Source organism: Callospermophilus lateralis, chromosome 14 (assembly GCF_048772815.1).
Source record: "Callospermophilus lateralis isolate mCalLat2 chromosome 14, mCalLat2.hap1, whole genome shotgun sequence".
Taxonomy (NCBI): domain Eukaryota; kingdom Metazoa; phylum Chordata; class Mammalia; order Rodentia; family Sciuridae; genus Callospermophilus; species Callospermophilus lateralis.
Window position 1 is genome coordinate 14,568,646 of NC_135318.1, and position 22,772 is coordinate 14,591,417.

The 22,772-nt window shown below is 33.0% G+C and overlaps 1 protein-coding gene across 6 annotated transcripts in view; it reads right to left on the reverse strand.

Moving 5' to 3' along the window:
• The window catches only part of Pum2 (pumilio RNA binding family member 2), an 87,727-nt gene that overhangs the window by 28,052 nt on the left and 36,903 nt on the right, over window positions 1-22,772 (reverse strand). For all 6 annotated transcript variants that reach the window (XM_076833899.2, XM_076833898.2, XM_076833897.2 and 3 more), the window contains 6 exons: window positions 22,538-22,631; window positions 15,876-16,001; window positions 12,112-12,254; window positions 10,413-10,545; window positions 3,993-4,136; window positions 3,592-3,882 (listed from right to left, as the gene is read on the reverse strand). In XM_076833899.2, coding sequence (XP_076690014.1) covers window positions 3,592-3,882; window positions 3,993-4,136; window positions 10,413-10,545; window positions 12,112-12,254; window positions 15,876-16,001; window positions 22,538-22,631 — 931 coding nt within the window. The remainder of the gene's footprint in view (window positions 1-3,591; window positions 3,883-3,992; window positions 4,137-10,412; window positions 10,546-12,111; window positions 12,255-15,875; window positions 16,002-22,537; window positions 22,632-22,772) is intronic.

Below are 22,772 nucleotides of genomic sequence, written 5' to 3' on the forward strand. Positions count from 1 at the left end.
CTTACTCAAAAAATTCTGCTTTTTTTCAAGTTTTTTCTTTTTTTAAAATGAAACACATTTATTGTATCTCATATTCCTCATTACATTACATGCCAAATTCTTTTACTTCTATTAGCCTAATTTTCTTCCTTTTTCCATTCCACCAAAAAAAAAAAAAAAAAAAAAGAAAGAAAGAAAAAAAAAAAAATCACAATAGAACCACAAATCACCCTACCACATAGGTGTTGGTAAGCTATGCACACTCAGAAGATCAACCCAAAATCTGACTGTTAATCAACATATATTTGGATAATCAATTTCTTTAGCAGGTATGTTTGAGGGCTGTTCCAAACTTCCAATTTTCAAGTCCTCTTTAGAGCCCATTATTTAAGTATACCTTCCTTCCTCTTTCTATGCACTCGCTTCTTTTAACTTAATGTCTTTTACATCTAAAGAATTTCTTATTATACTTCTTAACCTGACAAATAAGGTTCTGAAGGACAAGCTCTATATTCGGACCAATATGGCAATTCTTTTCAAGGAATTGTAAGTTTCTATTAAATCTTGGATTTCTAATCACAAGTCATATATGTCATACAGACTATGAATTAAAGAAAACAATTAGCCGAGCACATGATGGGTAAACCAAGTTTATAACATAGATAGGAACCAAAATTACATTGGTTTTGCCAAATTTAAAATTCTACAATGGACAAAGGAAAAAAACAAAACAAAACAAAAAAACAAAACCCAAAAGAACAACAACAAAAAACCAGGCTTGTGCTACCTACCATATTAAATATAATATAATGCTATTCAACCTTTTATATCAGCTAATGCAGTCTCTGCAAAACAGATCGTGCTTTAATATAGCTTTTCTGGAGTTGGTTTTGACAAAATCGGCAATGTATGATATATTAACTATGCTAATTTAAAAGGACACTGTCAAAGCAAATTTTCAAAAACATTTGTATTAAATACTATATTTTAAATTCCTATTTATTTCAAAAAATAATTTAACTGATGAGGAAAAAGACATCAGCTCTCTAATGAGAGCATCAGCATTATCATTCCTCTGGCAACTAACGAAAGAAACCAGTTTGACATGTGCAGTATTTCTTTCTTCCAGAAGGGAAAAGTCAAGCCAAGCATTCAAAAAATAATTTGAAAATTACTTTAAACATTAAAAAACTGGCTCTTCAGGTTTTATTATGTCTAATATCTGCAACTTCATTACATAAGAAACAAAATCTACCTAAAATATCTAAGGTTAGACAGATGATGGAAATTTTATCATTCATTAACTATGTATAAGATATTAAATTACAAACTTTTGATTATTAATAGTAATTTAAAAATAGGTCATAGGATGATGATTTAATTCCTATATTAGAATGGCTAAGCTTCCTGGCCTATTACAAACTTGGGAACACTGTTCAACAATATTTCATCATATAGGTAAAAAAAATGATTGTGTGTGTACATATGCACACAACCCTATTATATTTTAGCTTTCAAAAAATAAATTTACAATTGCTGCAATGTGAAATGGCAGTGGACTTATCATAAGGGGACATATGTGCAGCACTTAAATGAACTCTCAGAAAAAAATCCAAGAGAAAGGAGAAGACAATACACAGCATACTAAGTGACTGTTAGGGGTGGCAACTGCTCAAGCCCTCTTCAAACAAGATACAATGCATCTTTCGGGACCTGGACACTGGAACTGAGTAAGCAATGCTTACAAATAAGGAAGGCATGAAAGTTAAGTTTTTGGAAACGAGGCAACTGAAGGGGACGAAATATTCATGCCAAACAGTTCCAAAACATAGAGGAAAAAAGACTTAACAAATGAGAATATGGAAGAATTGAATAGGGGGACCTTCAAACCTATACCAGACCATCAGTGACATACTAATAAGAAAGGGAACACAGAGCTTTTAACAGCGCTTTACCCCCTGGACTATTTTGGTTCAACAAACTCAAGTTTAGGAAATAGTTATTTCCACAAAGTTTATTTATTTATTTATTTATTGAAGTTATATGTTCTTTCAGTTTTCATCAGAATATTTAGAATTCTTTGGGGAAAACACACCAATTGTGTTACAATGAGTCTTATAGGAATGTTCAAGCTGTACTGCTAAACTCCAAAAGGAACGAAAAAAGTAGAAAAATTAAAAGAACGAAGAGCCTCCAAGTTCACTGGATTTTCCCTCAGAAGTTCTTATGCCCATTCTTTAGAAAATTTTTTGTCAGGCCAAGTATGACCATATTTCCTTAATATGTTTTATTATTAGAGGGTAAGCATTCTGTACCTATAAGTTTACAGATGTTCTAGGCCACCTCTCCTGTAAATATGAAAGATAAAAGAGCTCAGAAGACACTTCCTCAAGCATCTGATGACTGACACTGTATTAGTTTGTCATTTTCCACACCAGAGAAGAATGTAAATTTGATGTGGTAGGAATATAGATAAGAAATAGATATTAAAGATTCTAGGACATGTGGTTGTAGCTCAGCAGTAGAGCGCTTGCCTAGCATAAGTGGGGCACTAGGTTCAATTCTCAGCACCACATAAAAATAAATAAAGGTATTTTAAAAAGGGGAGAGGAGCTTGGAATGTAGCCCAGAGGTAAAGTGCCCCTTTACCTGGGTTCAATCCTCAGTACAAAAAAAAAAAAAAAAAAAGAATTCTACGACATGATGTTACAGAAATAGAAAATCTTTGAAGGTCCAAATTTAATCTCTCTGCCTTGTGAAGGCTGTCAATTTTAAGGGTAAACTGTTTTTTCCTTATGTGAAGACATTTAAAATTATAATTTCTTGAGTGTTATTTAAAGCTAAAAGATAACAGTTTTAAATAAATAAATATTTAGTGACAAATGCTAACTTTTAATTTAAAATAAAGGTAAGTACACTGGTATTTGCTTGATTCTTTTCTTTTGCAGAAGTGGGGCATATATCCCTGAGCTACATCCCCATTCCTTTTGCAAAAATTTGAGACGGGGTCTCCCGAAGTTGCTGAGGCTGGCCTCCGTTTGTGATCCTTCTGCCTCAGTCTCCCAAGTAGCTGGGATTACAAATGTGTACCACCATGCCCAGCTCACTGTTAACTTTCTAGGGGCTTATTTAGAATGTTTCACTATATCAAATATATTTTAGGCATTATGCCAAATAAAGTAAACCACATGAATCTCAAGCATTTAGAAGGAATCATTTCATAAACACATAATTATTATTTTTATAACTCAAATTTTAAGATGGTAAAGTATTTCCTCAAACATTAACATTACATGGAGAATAAGGAAGAGTAATAATTAGCATGTAACACCATTTGAAACAAACCTTACTAAAATGAAAAATACAGTAATAAATTCTTAAAGCTGTGGGAAAAGGAAATGTATTATATTTGAATGACGGATGTGCTGCTAGAAATGAGCTAAACATTCATGGCATTTAAAAGCCGTGCAGCATTTTTCTTTTATAAAATCAAATCAATAATCAAATACTTTGTGTCCTTCCTATACTATATGCTATTATTGCTTATCTTAATATTAAAAACACAAATACCTCATGTCCACTTAGCAGAGCAAACTCAACTTACAAACTTACCTGATGAACCAAATCCACTGAGAGCTGAGCCTATAGCAGCACCCAAAGAACTACCACTTCCAAATCCAAGAGATGTACTTCCAGGTTGACCAGGTCCATGAGAAAACAAAGAACTGCTCTGGGAGCTATTAGTCAAAGAACTGCTCCCGTAAAATGAATTAGACTGCAGATTAGTGCTTGGCTGCTGCTGCTGCTGCTGCTGAGGTGGCTGTGTGCCAATTGGCCGAAACAGACCATTTGTACTGCCTGTAAGACTGTTTGCAGTTCCTCCAGCTGCTGCTGCTGCTGCTGCTGTAAAACAAATTTCCAAAAAACTACTTAGAAAATCATTCTTTATTTTAAAAAATCATATCTCAAACAACCAGAAAACGATTATCCTTCAAGATGTTAGTTATACTTACCAGCCTGTGCTGCTGCTGAACTAATTAAAACAGGTGTTGGAGCCATTAATCGAACTGGAGCTCCAAGGCCAGTTCTTGCTCCAGGGCCAACCACTAAGGCACCGGTCTGATCGTAATAGGCAGTTGGAGCTAGTACTTGATAACCTAGATAACATAAAGTAAATGTTTACTAATAAAAACACTTACTATAGAAAACATACATGTTTATTTTCCCCTGCATTTCTGTTTTTTGTCAACCACAACAGCTATTTTGTATTATCAGTATAAAACCCTTAAATACCTTCCATATGAAAAACAACACATTTAAGAAGGTATTACTAAAGAAAATTACTAGAATGTAATTAAACCTTTCTTCTCTAAATTTTTAAGAGCTACCTTCAGCAAAAATGCTTTTCACTTATGAACCACAAAAAATTATTTTCCTTATTACAGAAACTATAGGCTATCAAGGGTTGACAGTAGAAAAATATAACCATTTAGTCACTTGTGATAGCATAGGTAGGAAGAGTAGAGGAACACTATAAAAATGTTTATTATGAAATTTCAGAAAAGTTCTAAACTAAGTGCCTCACTGCGAACATTCCCTTAGATTTTCATTTGTAAGCATCTCTCCAAAAACCTAAAATACAAACTGACAAGATACATTAAAAATCGTAATTGTTAGCGGGCACAGTGGTGCACACCTGTAATCCCAGCAGCTTGGGAGGCTGAGGCAGGAGGATTGCAACTTCAAGCCAATCTCAGGAAAAAACGAGGCACTAAGCGACTCAGTGAGACCCTGCCTCTAAATAAAACACAAAATAGGGCTGGGGACATGGCTCAGTGGTTGAGTGCCCCAGAGTTCATATCCCCAGTACCCCCCCCCCATCATAAGTCTATATGTAAAGGTTCTCAACTGAAGTTTGAATAAAATCATACATGTATTAGTTCTGTTGTAGGCTTGAGCACAAGGCAGGTAACAATTCTCATTATTCAGAACTACAGGAGAGTCAATTTTACCTCTTAGCAGCCCTTCTCACAGAAATCCCTCCTCTGAACCCAAGATTATTCAAGTAACTATTTTGTAAGTACACTACAAGTAGAGCTCTAGAGGAGCTATAAATAATGATGGCTACTTTATGGGGAATAAAGCTTATTTCTCTCCTGGAATTCGGGTTGAAAAAGGGCGCCTTACACAGTAATAATAATTCACACATGTTTGACAACTATTTGTGAGAATGTATTGGCAATTTCTAATAAAAGTTTTCAAAAACAGAATATACTCAATTATACTCTAACACCAATTCTCAAATTTTATTTTGTGAACACTATGCTGAAGCAAGTCACTGTAAAATTATAGTTATAAGGCAGTATGAAAATGTATTCAAACACAGTGGGATAAATTCAATTCAATAATAATAAACTGTGCTGGGATAAACACTGCACTAAGGTTGACATTTTCATATGCATTTTAAGTAAATACAGCAATTCTGACCAAGTATAAAGCATCAGCACAATGCTAATAAAATATCCACATTACTAGTAATCTCACACTGTAGATGCCAATTGATAGTTTTAAGGGGTACATGTGTCCTAGTCCTAAATTCATGACATAAAGAAAATAACTTTTGTTCAAAAGTTTCATTGTTTATTAAATCCTAATTAAAAAATAAAAGTTAATCCATACGAACATTTGACTGCAAATACTCTACTGAAAAATTAAACAGCATATAAATTCCCAAACAAAGGAATTTGCCTGTAGTCCCTAAGACAGTTTATTTGACTTCCTCAATCTTTCTCAAACCCATTCATTCTCCTGATTGCCACTACCCTATACAACTAGATCTATGTGGTCTATTCATGCTCTTTTGCCCCAATTCTCCAGAGTGATCCCCCCCCCATATTTTTAATTGGTGCTTTAGAGTTGAAAATACAGTGGGATCTGATGTTACGTTATAACAATATAGTCTGGCCAATATCATTCCCTAGTACTTTCCCTCTTCTCCCTCTCCCTGTTCCCTTTCCTCTACTGATTTTCCTTCGATTTTCATGACACCCTGCCCCCACCTTTTTTCTTCCCTATCTAGCTTCCAAATGAGAGAAAATAATATGACCCTCGACCTTCTGAGTCTGGCTTATTTTGCTTAACACAATGTTCTACAGTTGCATCCATTTTCCTGCAAATGAAAATTTCATTTTTCTTTATGGCTGAATAAGACTCCATTGTGTACATATATCGGTAACATTTTCTTTATCCATTCATCTGTTGATTGTGGAGACCTAGGCTGACTCCATAGTTTGGCTACTGTGAACTGTGTGGCTATGATCATGAGTATACAAGTATCGCTATATAATGACTTTAATTTTTTAAGATCAATACCGAGGAGTGGTACAGCTGGGTCATATGATGGTCCATGCCTAGTTTTTTCAGGAACCTCCAGAGCAATCTTTATTTAATATCATACCCTGTTCAAAACCTTTCAATGGGTTTAAAATGAAAATCACAACTCTGAATCCAACTCACAATGCAATTTGTTGGTATGTTGGCCATTTTCTAGTTTCACTTTCATTCCATTTTACACTCTGGGAATAAGGAAGTTTCAAATTTCTCAAGGGCACCTTGGTTTCCTTTCACCACAGGGCTTCAGTGTATTGTTTCCTTCATAAGATGTTGTCTTTCCCTCTCCCATTCCCAACTTAGCTTAATTTATTGTTTATACATCCATTCACTTGCAAAATATTTATCAAGTAGCTACCAAATGCCAGGGAGTCTTCTGAGTATTGGGATATAGCAAGGAACAATAAAAAGAAATGTCTTTACACTTGATATTACTTTCTACCGCAAACAGACCAAAAAAAAAAAAAAAAAAAAAAAAAAGTCAAAAGAGTATGTTAAGTATTACAGAAAATCAGGGAGAGTGGAAACGAAGTACTGAGTAGTCACAGAAGTTCTGGGGGTAAAGAAGAATCTCTATAACAAAATTATTTATGAGGAAAAATTGGAGAAGAGAGAAAATAAGCCAGTATAGCTAAAACAGAGTGATAGAAGACAATTAATCAAAATAACTGATCAGGGGACAATATGAAATAGGAGAACCTGGACAGAAAGCTAATCCAAGTGAGAGATGTAATGGTGACCAGATTAGAGAAGAGGGAAGAGTTAGATTGTGAGACCCATCAGCTAGATATGAGACTAGACTTGCAGTGTTAGGAAAAAAGGAACAAACTGTTCTTCCTATGTTTGGCCTAAGTTTTAAAACAATGGAGTTGCTATTTACTATGCAGTGGATATGGGCAACACAAGGCATTTACCCAGTCTACATTTTTGTAATTTATTAATGAGATTCTGCCTAGTATCTTATGATTATTTAATCTTCTTGACACTAGTTACTTATGGCTTCTGTCATCCCACTGCCCCCTTACCCAAGTACTGAAGACTGAACCCAGCAGCTCCCTGTAAGATATAGCTCAGTCCACAACTGAACTATATCCCCAACCCTTCTTTTTTTGATGAGCTGTTCAGAAGCTTACAACTCTGAGTCTTTTGAAAGAAATAGTTTTGAGATAATTGATCCTTTTGATCGCATGTGTGCTATATCATTCACATCAGCATCTATCTTTATTATGCTCTTCCTTATGTTCTTTGGCTTTATTCTCTTTTTAGTTTTCTAATGGATACATAGTTCACTGATTTCTAGTCTGACATATGCTTTAAATCTAGACATTTCCCTTTTATGTAGTTTTAGTTGCACTCCACAAGTTTAAATTTTAATAATTTACTGTAATTCAGTTCAAAAGTTTCTAATTTCCATTGTATTATCCTTTTGTAACTGTGATTGTATGAGTGGTAAGGAAAGGGAAGAAGAGATCAAAGAGGGATAATACAGATGGCACAAACAATTAAGCAGAAAGATTAAATAGAAGACAATGATCAGAATGTGAAAGATAAATGCAAAAGATAGAAGGTAGAAGAGTTAAAAATAAGACTTAAAGAAATATCAATTTTCTCAAGTGAGCTCTTTTTAATAGCTTTATACTGTGTAGATGAATATGGAAAGCTGGAGATACTTCATGCAGAATGGAAATATAGAAGGCATTAAAGAAAGGCTTTGAGTTTGGGAATCATGTGAACAGCCCACAAGTTACTGAGACATACAAATACTAAATCTAGTAAGGTTTCTCATGATTTTTATATTCTTATTTCTAAAAAGGCTAAATGTGGTAGGCCAAAAGGTTAAGTAAAATAATTTACTGTAAAGACATATCCTACAAGTTTTACCAACTTTTATCACTACTCCAAAAAAGATAACAGTATTAAAAGAATGTTTTCTTCTAGAATTATCAACAGAGTTCACTGTGGAACAAAACAAAACAAAAATTAAAGCACAGGCTGAGAATATAGCTCAGTAGTAGAGCTTTTGTCCAGCATGAATGAAACACTGGGTTTGATCCTCACACTACCAAAAGAAAAGTCAACAATAAAGAGGTTTCTCATAGAATAGAAAGAATAAAAGTAAATATAAAAATAAATTCTAAGATTAAAGTTGATAAAATATAACAGAAATAATAAGTAAGTAAATAATAAATAAATAAATAAATACGAGAAGAAATGAGATTGGAGCTGGGGTTATGGCTCAGGGGTAGAGAGCTTGCCTAGCATGTGAGAGGCACTTGGTTCGATTCTCAGCACCATATGTATACAAATAAAGATCCATCAATAACTAATAAAAATTAAAAAAAAAAAAAAGAAATAAAGACTATCAGCTAGCTGAATACGAAGAAAAAAGAACAAAGACATTTATAAGAAATATAGGACCAGCATCAAGAACCTAGACTGATCAGTAATAGTTTACAGGCAGCAGCAAATATACATAGGACAGAAGCATGTTCTGAATTCCAGGATCCACTGAGAACCTAGTTAGACAGGAAGCTCTACTGTTCTCCATGATTCCCCTTCCTATGGGTAGTTAAAATCTAAGAAGAACCATAGTAGTCTTAGTTTTAATGAGCTTTCAAAAACTCCTGACTCACTTTTTTAAGCCCCGACTCCAGATGCCTATAATAATGTCAGCTTCACAGTCCATTTACCAATAGGTTGCTTGTGCCAAGGTTTCTAATCTACAATGTCTCCACAACAGAAGCTTCCCAGGAAGGAAATATGTACAGCTGTGGTAAAAGAATAAAATTCAAGAATGCCCCCTAGTCTACTATTATTGGTACTTCAGGGATAAAAGTATGAAACTATCTTTTATCCAGAGAACTAGACGAGATGTTAGACTCAGACCTTAGAATTAGAGAACAGAATAAATGCAAATTACTATATACATCCTTAAAATAACACATATAAATATGTGTCTGCATAAAAGAAACTTTTGATGTTATTAAAGATCTTTTCAAACACACTGAACACGTTTTCTAAATGATCTGAATAGAAAATGTCATATTCTTACAATTAATGGAAATTGGAATTCACATTTCATTAATAAGTAATCCCTAACACAGAAGTAACCACTCATATGTCAAAAGTGAAAATTAGCACACTTACTGATATTCAAATGTGGCCTTTAAATTTTACCTTTACAACTAAAAGGGTTGGAGATGTACCTTAATAATAGTGAATGAGCCCCTGACCTGTAGCAACTAAAAAACAAACAACCCCACCCCAAATAAAACAAGGAGTACAATCCCCAGGATTCCCCCCCCCCAAATAACCACAGTATAAACAAAACATCCTGATTATGCATTTTGGTCTAAAGAAAACATTTCCTTCCTCCACTATTACAGTAATCTTCTATCTATCTAGTTTCACCAAAAACAAATCAAAAACAAACTACTCTAATTGCCCTTTTAGAAAAGTTGTACAGTGGCAATAGACAGAAATTTTATACTGTGATTTTCTATACATTAGGTCTTCATAAGCATATTAGAGACAATGTTGCTATCAGATTATAAATAACAATAGTTTAAATGGGTATAAATAGGTTAAACATGATCAGACAATGTTGAAATTAGAAATATTAGTTGCAAACTTTTCAATATTGACTAATTAAATGACTATTCTCACAAGGTAGGAATGGCAAATAGGTTTTTGTCTTATATGCCAACTCTAACCAACTGGTTTTAATTTCTAAGCATTATACCAAAAATTCTGGGCTAGGTTCAGCTGAAAAGGTGCTGTGGTTCATGTTACAGAGAAAAAGAATTTGATATACATATCTGCTATTCAAGTCACTGAGTCTCATGACCTCAGTATTGATTTCAACTATTAGCAAGTGAGTTCTAAATAATCTTTTAGAAGGTAGGCAAGACTTCAAAGACACTTCTGATTTATTCACTCTTCAGGATGGACAGACCACAAATATAATTTTAAATCTATTCAAATATCTACAAATTCCAGCACCCTGCAAAAAACCAAAGAACTACAATTAACCAATTATATACCTGGCATGCCTGTAGCAAGACCCTGACCAAATGCCAAAGCTGGATTTGCAGCTGCTGCAAGTGATTCTGCTTGCTGCCCTTGCTGACCCTGATTGGGAGTAAGAGGACGCTGGCCTGCTCCAGCACGAAGAACCTATAAAGGACAGATGGCTTTCTTAAAAGCATTATCATATAGTAAAAATTTACCATAGACAATTATGTGAACACATTTCATACAATGAAATTTATATTTAGCATGAAAATTACACAATACTTCACATAAAAAATATCACTGGCTCTTGACAACTTTATCAATAAAGCAACATGGAGGTTCTAGAAGGTCTGAGGGTAAAAATTGTTTCTAATATCAATATTCTTAAAAAGGGGGGGGAGATATGAATATTTGAGATTTGAGATCGGGGAGGAATGAAAATGAATGAGTAAGACTAAAAAAATTAAAATTATTTTCTAAGATTGAAACTGAAACACAGGAAGCTTATAGGAAGAAACTCTGATGATCTGTTATGAGATTATGATACAGAGCAAAAAATTCAAATCAAGTTTTCAAAATTCACAAACACAAAACAAAACAAAAAACTAACAGCTGCTTTTTAAACATAAAACTTAAGTGAAAAAAACCACCAAGATAACATCAAAACAAAGTGAAAAGTTCTGGAGGCAGGTCAAGTTTTACAAAGTTGCTGCGCACAGCTGTTTTAGTGCTGATATACAAGCATGATGAGCTTAATCATAAAGTTCACAAACAATTCAGGACAGAGTAGATAAGTAGATTCACTATAAATTTACCACATTCGTCAGCAATACACACAGGTGTGTTAAGTAATGACAGGTTAAAAATAATGTATTAAATAATGTTGTGATATGATGTACAAGGACTAACCCAACAGAGCATCAATACAGTATTAAAATATAGTAAAGAAAATTCCGAATAAAAAATTAACAGTCAAGTAAGCAATGCCATTGTATTAAGTTGCTTCTTCGATATAAATATGATGAATGTTAACAGTCAGAATTGTGATATTTACCAAATAGTTTGTTTGCATTTATCTAAGAAAGGGGTTGATATAAAAAAACCTCATGATAAAAACTTTCTTTCTGTTTTAAGAAATTAAGGATGAGGCAGAAAGATAGCAATTTGAGGCCAGCCAGTGATACTTATTAGCAAAACTATCTCACAATAAAAAGGGATAGGAGGCGCTGGGGCTATAGCTCAGTGGCAAAGGGCTTGCTATTTACAAATAAAATAAAAGGCATTCATTCTGTCCATCTACAACTACAAAAGAAAAAAAAAAAGGGGCTAAGGATATAGTGGTAGAACATCCATGGGTTCAATCCCCAGTATGGGGGGGGGGGGGAGAATAATAATAATGTACCTAATAATCTAATTTTACATTGGAAACATACTAATATTTAAATTTGTAATTTAAATACTTGGATAAAAATGAAGGTGTAATTATTTTGATAGTAACATTACTGCATTTTTAAGTGATGAAACTTAAAAATTGCTAGATATTTTAATAACAAATAAAATATAACCAACTCTTTGAATTCATATAATACTAATCAGAAAAATATGCAATAAATAGTTGTATACCAACTATACGACAGCTACTATGTTTCACAGAGGAAAAAAGAGAGAGGAAAAAACACCTTTAACACCAAAAAATTCTCAGATATTATTTAATGAAGGAAGGCTTACCTGTTGCTGTCCAGGCTGAGCTTGTGAGGCTGCTTGCTGATTGGCTGTATTGTTTGCTGCAGCTGCAGCTTGTTGCTGAAATAAGTTGGCTGGATATACCCCCCATGGAACACCATAATACTGAGGTGGAACCACGGCTGGACCTAAACCCCATCCAAACAAAACAACAACAAAAAAACCCAACAACTAAATTTTATATTACCACTGGATTATAAAAGGGGACAGGTATAAGACTTAAGAGCAGAACATGTCCTTAGACTCTTCTACCCACTTACATGAGCTATATCCTTTCTCCTTTTTCTGATTCTATTAAGAAGCAAATATCATTCAGGTTCGGATTATTAAGAGAGGAAAGTATTCAAGAATGACAGCTATGGTTTTAATGGAGATATGTGAAGCACAGCTAAATACTACCAAAAAACTGATAGGACACTTAGTCCTATATTCAACATATACATCCTGCCAGTTATGGCCTGATACAGATATGATGAACACAGATAACACATTCAGGGAACATTGGACAACAAAACTTGTTAGAATGTCTTATGGTCAATTTGTTACTTCTCTGAAAAAGAATACTTTCTGATAACTGAAATGAATTACATTCCCGCCGGCCTTTTGCTTTTAAAAATATAACATAAAACTAGGGTATATTTGGGTACCAAGCTTGCTACAAAAGTATCTGAATTGCAAGCATTCAATTTAAAAATATTTTCATATTTGAAACAGAATTAGCCACAATTCTCACAAAGCAATAGAAAATTATGTGAAAACAAATAAGACACCCGTGTTTATGTGGTTAGAAAAATGAGACTAGTGAGTCAAGACAAGAACTAGATACAAGCTCAGAGAAAACCTAAGGTAAGAAAGCAAATTAGAAAATACAAAAGAAATTGTTCCTGTTCTATTCTACTTTGTTCAAGATATTTGATTTGTGAAGAGCAAATAGAATTATATGCACAATAAGATGAATTTTTTTGGCTTTTAAAGATATCATTAAAATGAATAAAATATCATGATTTCTAATTTACACAACACTCTAAAATTTTATTAGTCAAAATTTAGAACATTTGCTTTGTATATATTAAAAAGTCAAACTCTCAGTTTCCCTTTGTTATAGAAGAAAATGAAGCCAAATAGTACTGACCAAATAACTAAAATGAAAAATTATGTAAACTTAAATCAAAAAGTATTTCTAAAGAACACAACCTATAGCATGGAGTATTAAAACATTAAAAAAAAAAATCTTTTAAGTTTCAAAATCCTCAAACTCCTAAGAAAAAAAAGCACACATTGTAAAAACAATAGAGTCACATATCTACCTAGATCCTCACTCGCTAACATGGCCAGAAGCCACTTGTGGGTACTGAACGGTTTAAAGACAGAAAAGACCAACTAAGATGAGCTTTAAGAGTATAAACTTACACAGCATTTTGAAGACAGCATGAAAAAAAAATCTATTATTAAAAAATATTCCTTATATGCTCAATTATATCTCAGATCTATTGACCTAAATCAAATGTATTATTGAGATAAATTTCACCTATTCTATACTTTTACAGTGTGGTTACAAGAAAATTTTAAAGTTCCTTTTCTGGCTTACACTGCATTTCATTGTATAGCACTGCTGCCTGAGTCCAGAATGTGTAGTATGCCTATTCCCAAACTAAATGACCTCTTAAAGTTGTTGCTTTCAGTTCCATAAGTAAATGGTTCTCTGTATGGCATTATACCAGCACTTTATGTACTAACATCCAGTTAAACAACACTAGAAAAGCTCACATTATTGAGTTGCGTGATATATATTTCTACACCAAAAGTCACTGACTATGAGAAGTTAGTTTTAGTCTACTAGTTAAGTATCGAGCAAGATTTTGAAAAGTAGACTGTTCAACAGGCATGATAACAAATAAATAAATACCTGGTATAATATTAAAAACATCAGGTTGATAAATGATAATCACTTCAGAGATGATATCTTTGAAAGCCAAAAAAAAAAAAAAAGCCCCAGTCTCAAGTTTTGCAATACAGCCCATCAGCAGACTCACTCCAACATATTCTAAGGCCAACAGCAACCCATTCTTGCCTCTAAAAACAACATAAACCACGCCCAACTCATTTCTGTCTTTGTAGTCATTTTAACCTAAAACAAACATTTCCCAACAACCTTACATAAAATCAGCAAATAGCATTGCTCACTAAGACTGTGTCTTAGCACCTCACAACTCTTCCTCACTGAAATAAGCAACAAATACATTAGGGTGTGTGTGTGTGTGCGCGCGCGCGCGCACACTAAGGATTTAACCCAGGGCCCTTGTGCACGTGAGGCAAGTACTCTACCAATTGTATCCCCATCTTCAATACACTAGTTTTCATGTCAGGTTTTTAAAATTTTTTAAATTTTAATTTGTTATATATGACAACAGAATGCACTACAATTTACATTACGTATACAGCCCAATTTTTCATATGTCTGGTTGTACACAAAGTAGAGCCACATCCTTCGTGTCTTTATACATGTACTTAGGGTAATTAAATTATCTCTCACCATGCATAAAACTTAAGTGGAACAAGGACCTAGAAATTAAACCAGAGACACTGCCGTCTATTAGAAGAAAAAGTAGGCCCAAATCTCCATCATGTCTGATTAGGCCCCAAATTCCTTAATAAGACTTTTATAGCACAAGAATTAATAACAAGAATCAATGAATGGGATGGATTCAAACTAAAAAGCTTCTTCTCAGCAAAAGCAACAATCAGTGAGGTGAATAGAGAGCCTACTAACTGGGAACAAATTCTTATAACACGCATGTCAGATAGAGCACTAATCTCTAGAATAAAGAACTCAAAAATTTTAACACCAAAAATACAAATGACCCAATCAATAAATGGGCCAAGGAACTGAACAGACACTTCTCAGAAGATATATAATCAATCAATAAATTTATGTCAGATTTCAAGTGGTAATCTTGGGCTTTGAAAATTTTCAGGAAGTTCTTTTCAACTACATCCTACCTTTTCCCCTTCCTTCTGGTACTGGGAACTGAACCTAGAGAGGTGCTTTACCATCGAGCTATACCCCCAACCTTTAAAAAAGAGTTTTTTTTTAAATTTTAAGATAGGGTCTTGCCAAGTTGTTGGAATTACAGGTGTGCGCCACAGCGCCCAGCTCTGTCCGACACTTTTTCCCGGCTGGCTTGCACATTTTAACATTACTCAAGAAACATTAAGATCTATATTCTTTCAAGACTTCTAAAGATCTTATACTACCCCTGACTCGGATATTCACACTACACTTACCTCTAATACGTTACTTTCCATTGTCTCTGTAGGTATTAAAATGGAGATGCACAATCAACAATTTCTAAAATTAAAAAATGAAAATGCAAAACAACTACATAAAGGAAAGAAAAATTAAAGGGTTATTACTTAGGACTTTCCATGACATTACAATTGAATAAAAATAAACTCCCAGAGGGGCTGAAGCTGTGGCTCAGTGGTAGAGAGCTCGCCTAGCATGTGAGAGGCACTGGGTTCGATTCTCAGCACAGCATACAAATAAATGAATAAAAAAATAAAGGTCCATCAACATATATATATAAAAAATTAAAAACAAAAACAAAAAACTCCCTGAAAATTTCAATACATTCTGGATGTTTCAGTTTTTCTTAGGAATTGCAAATTGCCCAAACAGATAAAAATAAAGCTTAATCCAAAATTAAAACTAAATTCATAACAAACAACAAAGATGAACAATAAATTACCTGCTAATGTTGCTGCTGCAGCCAATCCTGCTGCAGTATATGGATCAGTCCCCGGAGGAGCAGCACTAATAATATATGGATTTGGCACAAATGCAGCTGGAGCAAGGCCTGCTGAGAACACACCAGCTACATTTAAAAGGAGGAGAAATAATGAATAAAAATGCAAAGTATATTTTCTTCATTAAGTAAAAACATTTCTATTCTGAATCTGGGAGGGGGAAGCAAAGCAGCATTATAACGGTTCAATTTTTTACTAAGTGACCCTGTGTTTGTAACAGTAACTGATTCTAAAGTTTTTTGTTTAAGATGCCGGTATACCTTCAGTTACCCTGTATGATTTTTTTGTGAGAATTAATTCCACTCCTTGGAATACCCAGGAGTACTACAAGTGTATGTTCACATTTTTTTTGTTTGTTTAAAACAAAGTGAACTTAAAAAGTCACTTTTTTTTAAACTCTTCTTTATTTCCCTACTAACTTGAGGACAAAGTCAAAACCACTTAGTATGATTCAGGAAGTTTGGCAGACTTCATTCTGGTTATAACCAGTTTTATTTCATTTTATTCTACAGCTAATTCATCCCATCAACCCTTTCCCAAATTTAATATCCCTCCTCTCTATGTCCATAGGATTTTCTATACTGTTTTCTAATTGGTAATTGACTTTTATTGATGAATAGAGTGCTTTGTCAGGACAGATCTAATCCTCCTTCCTTGTGTTGAATTCCTAAGCCACAGTATAGCTTACTAAAGACTGAATGAGAAACTACTACTGAACAGTAGTAGTTTTAGCTTTAAACACTTATTATGTCCTACTACCCTACAGAACTTTTAAATTCTTTGAAAATGTGTTGTCAGGGTTTCCTCTTCTGGAAAGTAACTGAGATAAGTGAATAGTGAATAAGAATGTATTTAAAGCTTAAGGAGATCAAGTTTGTTCAAGTTTAAAAGATAATGGAGGATTATAGGTATAAGTAGATGAATGTAAAAAAATTTTACCCAAAGGGGAAAAAAATGTAAAAAATGTCTTATCTAGGCCTTAAAAAAAAAAAATCAAGATTCTGAAACTACTTGAAAACCTTATTAGCTTTCAAAGTGTCTGACTATGATCCACAATACAAAATATATTTCAGATCAACTTATACATAGAGAATAATGCCACAAACAAGTCCAGCAGAAAAGATTTTACTGGGACTGAAGATGAGACTCAGTGGTAAAGTGCTTGCTCGCCTAGCACATGGAAGACCAAGGGTTCAATTCCCAACACCCACAAAAATCACCTTTTGCAATTCCAATAAACTCTATATTGTGCAGCTCTTAATTTATTACTTTCCACATTATCTGTTCGATTTTTTAAAAATATAGGCCACAACCCACAATAGTGATTTCATGTACAAGTACAAACAGCCATTTTCAAGATCTGTTTTATAAAGGAATTAAAAATTATAGTGTGGGCTCAGTAAAATCCCCTTCATTTGCTCAGTCATATTCTTAATCTCATCTGTCAGGAATTTCTTTATCATAAGAATAGAGAATTCTATATTAGTAAAAACTAATACTAAAAAAACTCTACAAGCTAGGCCATCCTTGATGGAAAAATATTCTATGGTTTACCATAAAAAACATTATTTTAAAACATTCAAATTACTATTGGAATCTATCAATTAGAAAATAATTGACTTATACCCTTCTCAATTTTTAATATTTGATGTTGTAGTCTGTAATATTTTAATATGCTTTTTCCACTTGCCAAATAATCATAGATCTTTAAATCATAGACCATATCTAGCTCATTTTTTTAATGGCCACAAAGTATTTATGCTACTGTATAGAAGAAACATAAATAGTCTACTACAAAAATACATTTTGATGGTTCATAATGTCTTACTATAATCAGTTTTTTTTTAAACTATGCGGGTCGCTATAGTATCATAGTCTTATGAAAATTCATTTAAATGGACAAAAACACATAAATTCTTAATCCATTTCCAGACTGTCCTCCAGGAAATTGTACCAATTTACATTTCTATTAGAGTATTGGAGGATGCCACTCACACTCTTGCCAGAATAAGACCAAAATAAACTTTTTAAACAATTTCCAACCTGATATGTAAAGTAAAACATTAAAATAAACAAAAGCAACCATTTTGTCTTAATTTGTGGTTCTGATTCTCAATAAAGCAAAATTTATCAATCTTTTTACTTTTTTCTCATTTAAATTTCCAATCCAAAAGGAATGAGGCTCAATTATCCTACCAAGCTATTTTCCAAATAAACATTCTTTATTTATTGATATGAAATGTCAGATTAAAATTCATGCCATCATGATACACTAAACACACAAACACCCACACCCACATATACACATACACACAAAATTAAAATTGTTTTTGTTCACTAAACTACTTGTATATTCCTAGGCTAATACCACATTGTTTTAATCACTGTAAATAACAATAAGCAAGTCCTGATCCTCAATTTTAGCTTTCCATTAATTTTCTAACACAAACATCAAATTTCTAAGTTTCAAACAAACAAACAAAAAATATCCTGTTGGAATTCTGACTAAGCATTCATTAAATGTACAACCAGAGATATGAAAAACTGTGCTCTATTTGTATAATATGAATTGAATTGCATTCTGCTGTCATATATAACAAATTAGAATAAATAAAAATAAGAGTCAATTTTGGGAGAAGTGACATTTTTACAATGATGATGCTGAGTTTTCCCCAAAAAGCCTGTGTCTCCATTTTTTCAAGAGTTCTAGAAAAGTTTGTAGTTTTCCTTATAAATGCCTTATGTATCTTTAGTTATTCCCTATTTCACTCTATAGCTTGTTATTTTCATATCCTTATTACTATGCAATGATTCAGTGTTCTGGAAGATTTTTAAAGTTTCACTTCCTAGTTCATTTTGTCTTAAATAATTTAACAGCCAGGTAGTTATGCAGTCTACATAGAACTATTTTTTTTCAATAGCTTTTACTTCCAAGATCCAGAAATGGTTCATTTTGCATCATTTTCTGATGTGAAGACCTCTAAGGATGTTTGACAGCTTAAGGCTTTTATTTTTTAATGTTCTGAATGTTTTCAAAGTTCTTTTTAAAACTTAAAGTCCCTTTATTTTTATACCTTTGAGTGTGAACTCTGTTACATGACTGTTGTAGCCGACCTTCCTTATTATTTTGTTTGAAACACTATCTTTTGTGAATTTTTCCTGCATTCACCTGTCCACATTTGGTATCAAAAGAGCCTCAACTACATCCTAGAAACTAACCTCCAAATCAAGCATTCTATTAATAGTTTGGGATTCCTAATTTATATAATTAGCATTACTCAAACTCTAATCCTGGTAGTTTATTTCTCTTGTAGGTATTCATAGGCTTTATTGCCAATTACTGCTATCAGTTTTCATTCAATGTCCTATGTTGTAAAAATTCCCAGTTGTCTACAAAACCTTATCTTTTTCTTTGAGCTCACAAGCAGATGAGCAGAGTGTCAATGTCTGTTTTTAAAAATATATTGCATCTATTATCACCTTTTGGCCCATTCTATGGGCTAAGTGCGCCTTGTTAATCCCTTAATTTTTTCCTTCTTTTATAAATTAGCTAAGAACAGTCTGAATATATTTAAATGGTTGAGGGAAAAAATCGCTAAAAGGAAAGTATATGAAATTCGAATTTTAGTGCCAATAAATGATACTCATTCATGAAACATTTATGGCCACTTTCATGCTACAATCACAATGTAGTAGTTGTGACTGAAATCATATTGCCTACAGAGCTAAAAATAGTTACCAACCCCTTACTATATGAAAAAGTTTTATCAACCCCCATCATAGCATAATCTTTACAGTTGCACAGACAAATGTGGCAGTTACTAGCCCATATAATCCCTGGGCATTTCAAGTGTAGTGTAACTTGAAATTAGCTCTAAGTAGGACAATGCATACCTGATTTCAAACACTTAATATGAAGAAAACAAAATTTCTCATTTATAAGTTTTCTACTGATTATTTTTTGAAATGATAATAGATATAATGGGTTAAAATAATCCATTAGTAACAAACAACTCATATTAATTTTATATATTTTTAGATTTTAAAATCTGACTACTAAATAACTTAAAACTACACATTATATTTCTATTGGATAATGCTAAATGAGCCATCAGACAGCTAAGACATGACTGAGCAAACTTTGATAAAATGTATTAATTTTTACAATCAGTCCTTTTTAACAGTGGAACTAAGATGTGGTGGTCATCTTAGATAAGTTATACTTTCTTAGAATAATTCTATCTCAGTCAGGTTTTCAAATTCATTTGAATTATCTACATGGTTTCAGAGTTCTTTTGCCACATCTTTGAAGGTCATGTAAGTCTAATATTAATGTATTACATGATTTAAAAAAATAGAATATTTCTAGAAATTCTTTTTATGAAGCAGTATGTTGATACAAAAACTTAAAAAAACAGCAAAAATAGAGACTAAAGTCACTTTAATAATGATGCAAAAGGGGCTGAGGATGTGGCTCAAGTGGTAATGTGCTCGCCTAGCATGCATGAAGCACTGGGTTCGATTCTCAGCAACACATAAAAATAAAATAAAAAGATATTGTGTCCACCTAAAACTAAAAAAAAAAATAAAACAAATGATGCAAAAATCTTAAATAAAATATTAGAAATTGAAAAAAAGTTAAAACAACAAATGAATGTATACAAGTCATTTTTATTTTAATGAAAGCATGATTTAATTTTAGAAAATACTATTCATTAAATCTAATATATGATATTCAAGATCTTTCATGCATGTTTAATGAATGACAGGAGATTATTTGATGGCAAAATAAAATATTAAGAATAAATATTTAAACTTATATGACAAACTTTAAAGCACTCATGTACAACACGAAAGCAGACCTGAATAATCAAATAAAGAGACATTATGCCCTGGATAAGAATACTTAATATAAGGATACTAATTTTCCATAAGTTAATTAAAAAACTAAATCTGATCTTCTATAAGTAGATAAGTTGATTCTGAAGTTGTTATGGGGGGAAAAAAAAACCCACAATGGTAAATTGGCAAATGATGAAAAAAAGTTTTAAGAATCCAAAGAGCAACATTAAAACACATCATAAAGCCTCAAGTAATATAAACTGTGTGTTGCATGAACATACAGCAATCAGTACATTTTTAACATTATGAGAAGAAAGGATTAAGTACACGGATAAAAGGAATTTAGGAAAAAAGACAAAAGAAAACAAGGCCCGGGTGGATGTTGCTATTAAAGGTCAACTACAAATGTGGACACCTTTGATTAAAAAGGAAAGTGAAATGTGGGACCTACAAAACCTTATTGCACTGATACAAAACAATAAGAAATTAAGGGAAGAGAACAAACTTAGCATTATTTACCCTTCCTCCCACAGATTCTGATAGAGTATTCACAAGTTCTTTAACTAGAAAATAACTGAAGTTTAGTTAAAGTCAGATAAAATAAATAAATATGGTTCCACAACATCTACACATGTAATAAAATGACTAAATTTTATACAGTACCAGTGTTACATTACTGGTTTTGATACTGTGCTGTAATTATAAGATGTAACCATTAAGGGAAACTAAACAAAGGAGTATGGGATCCTTTACATTCTCTTTGTAAATTCCCTGTGAATTTATAACTATTTTAAAATAAAAAGGAAAATCCCCTACTAGCAAGGTTTATATGCATTAACAAGATTTATATGTATTAATAAGCAGTAAAGATTTGTACTTGATGGGGGGATGGAGTAAGGAGAACAACAAAAAACCCAATATAAACAACATAATATGTGCCAAGCTTGAACTCTAGTAGGTTACAAATAAATAATTCACAAATCTAAAGGTCAGAGATCACATAACTTAATGAAAGAAAATATCTTGAGAAATTTTCTTGGAATTCCTATTTCTAAACAATTTTTAAAATGAACACGTTTACATGAAAGTGAATAAAAATAACCACACTCGAATGTCCAGACATTTAACTCTAGCCTTCACATGGGGAGTGGGGGTAGGGGGACAACACAACACTTAAGCACTGATAACTTTTATCAAGTTTGAGATCTTTATTTAACCAATGATGAAAATAATCAGAGTAGGGCTTGGGGATGCACACTGGCAATTCCACATACTTGGGAGTCTAAGGCAGGAAGATCACAAGTTTCAGGCCAGCATGGGTAATTCAGTGAGACCCTGACTCAAAATTTAAAAAAGCCAGGTACAGTGGTATCCACCTATAATTCCAGCAGCTCAAGAGGCTGTTAAGACAGGAGGATCACAAGTTCAAGGCCAGCATCAGCAACTTATTAAGGCTCTATGCAACTTAGTGAGACCCTGTCTCAAAATAAAATAAAAAGGGCTGGGATGTAGCTCAGTGGTAGAGCACCAGGGGTTCAATCCATGGTAATGCCAAACAAAAACAAACTAGAAATAATTCTTCCTCAAATCAATGCTCTTGCCATATAATCTATTACTGTTGATCTCAACAGGATGATGGGATGTTTCAAAAATAAACAAAATAGCACCAATTGTTAAATGGAAAAATAAAGAGCAACAGTCTAATAACTTTAAACAAGATTTTTCTACACTGTAGTCAAAAAAAAGCAATTTACAGACTCACCTATATGTGGCTGCTGAGCTGCTGCTAATGCATATTGCTGCTGTTGAGCTGCAGTTAACTGCTGAACTGTTAGTGCATTAGTTCTCTGAAAGAGCTATTAGGAAAAATAAATTTAATACAAATATTAATTTCAAAATATTTCACATCTAATTAGAATGCTGTGAATAAAATATTTTAAACACATATCAGAAGCACTCAAATGCAAGGACATTTTAATCAATAAAACATTAAATGT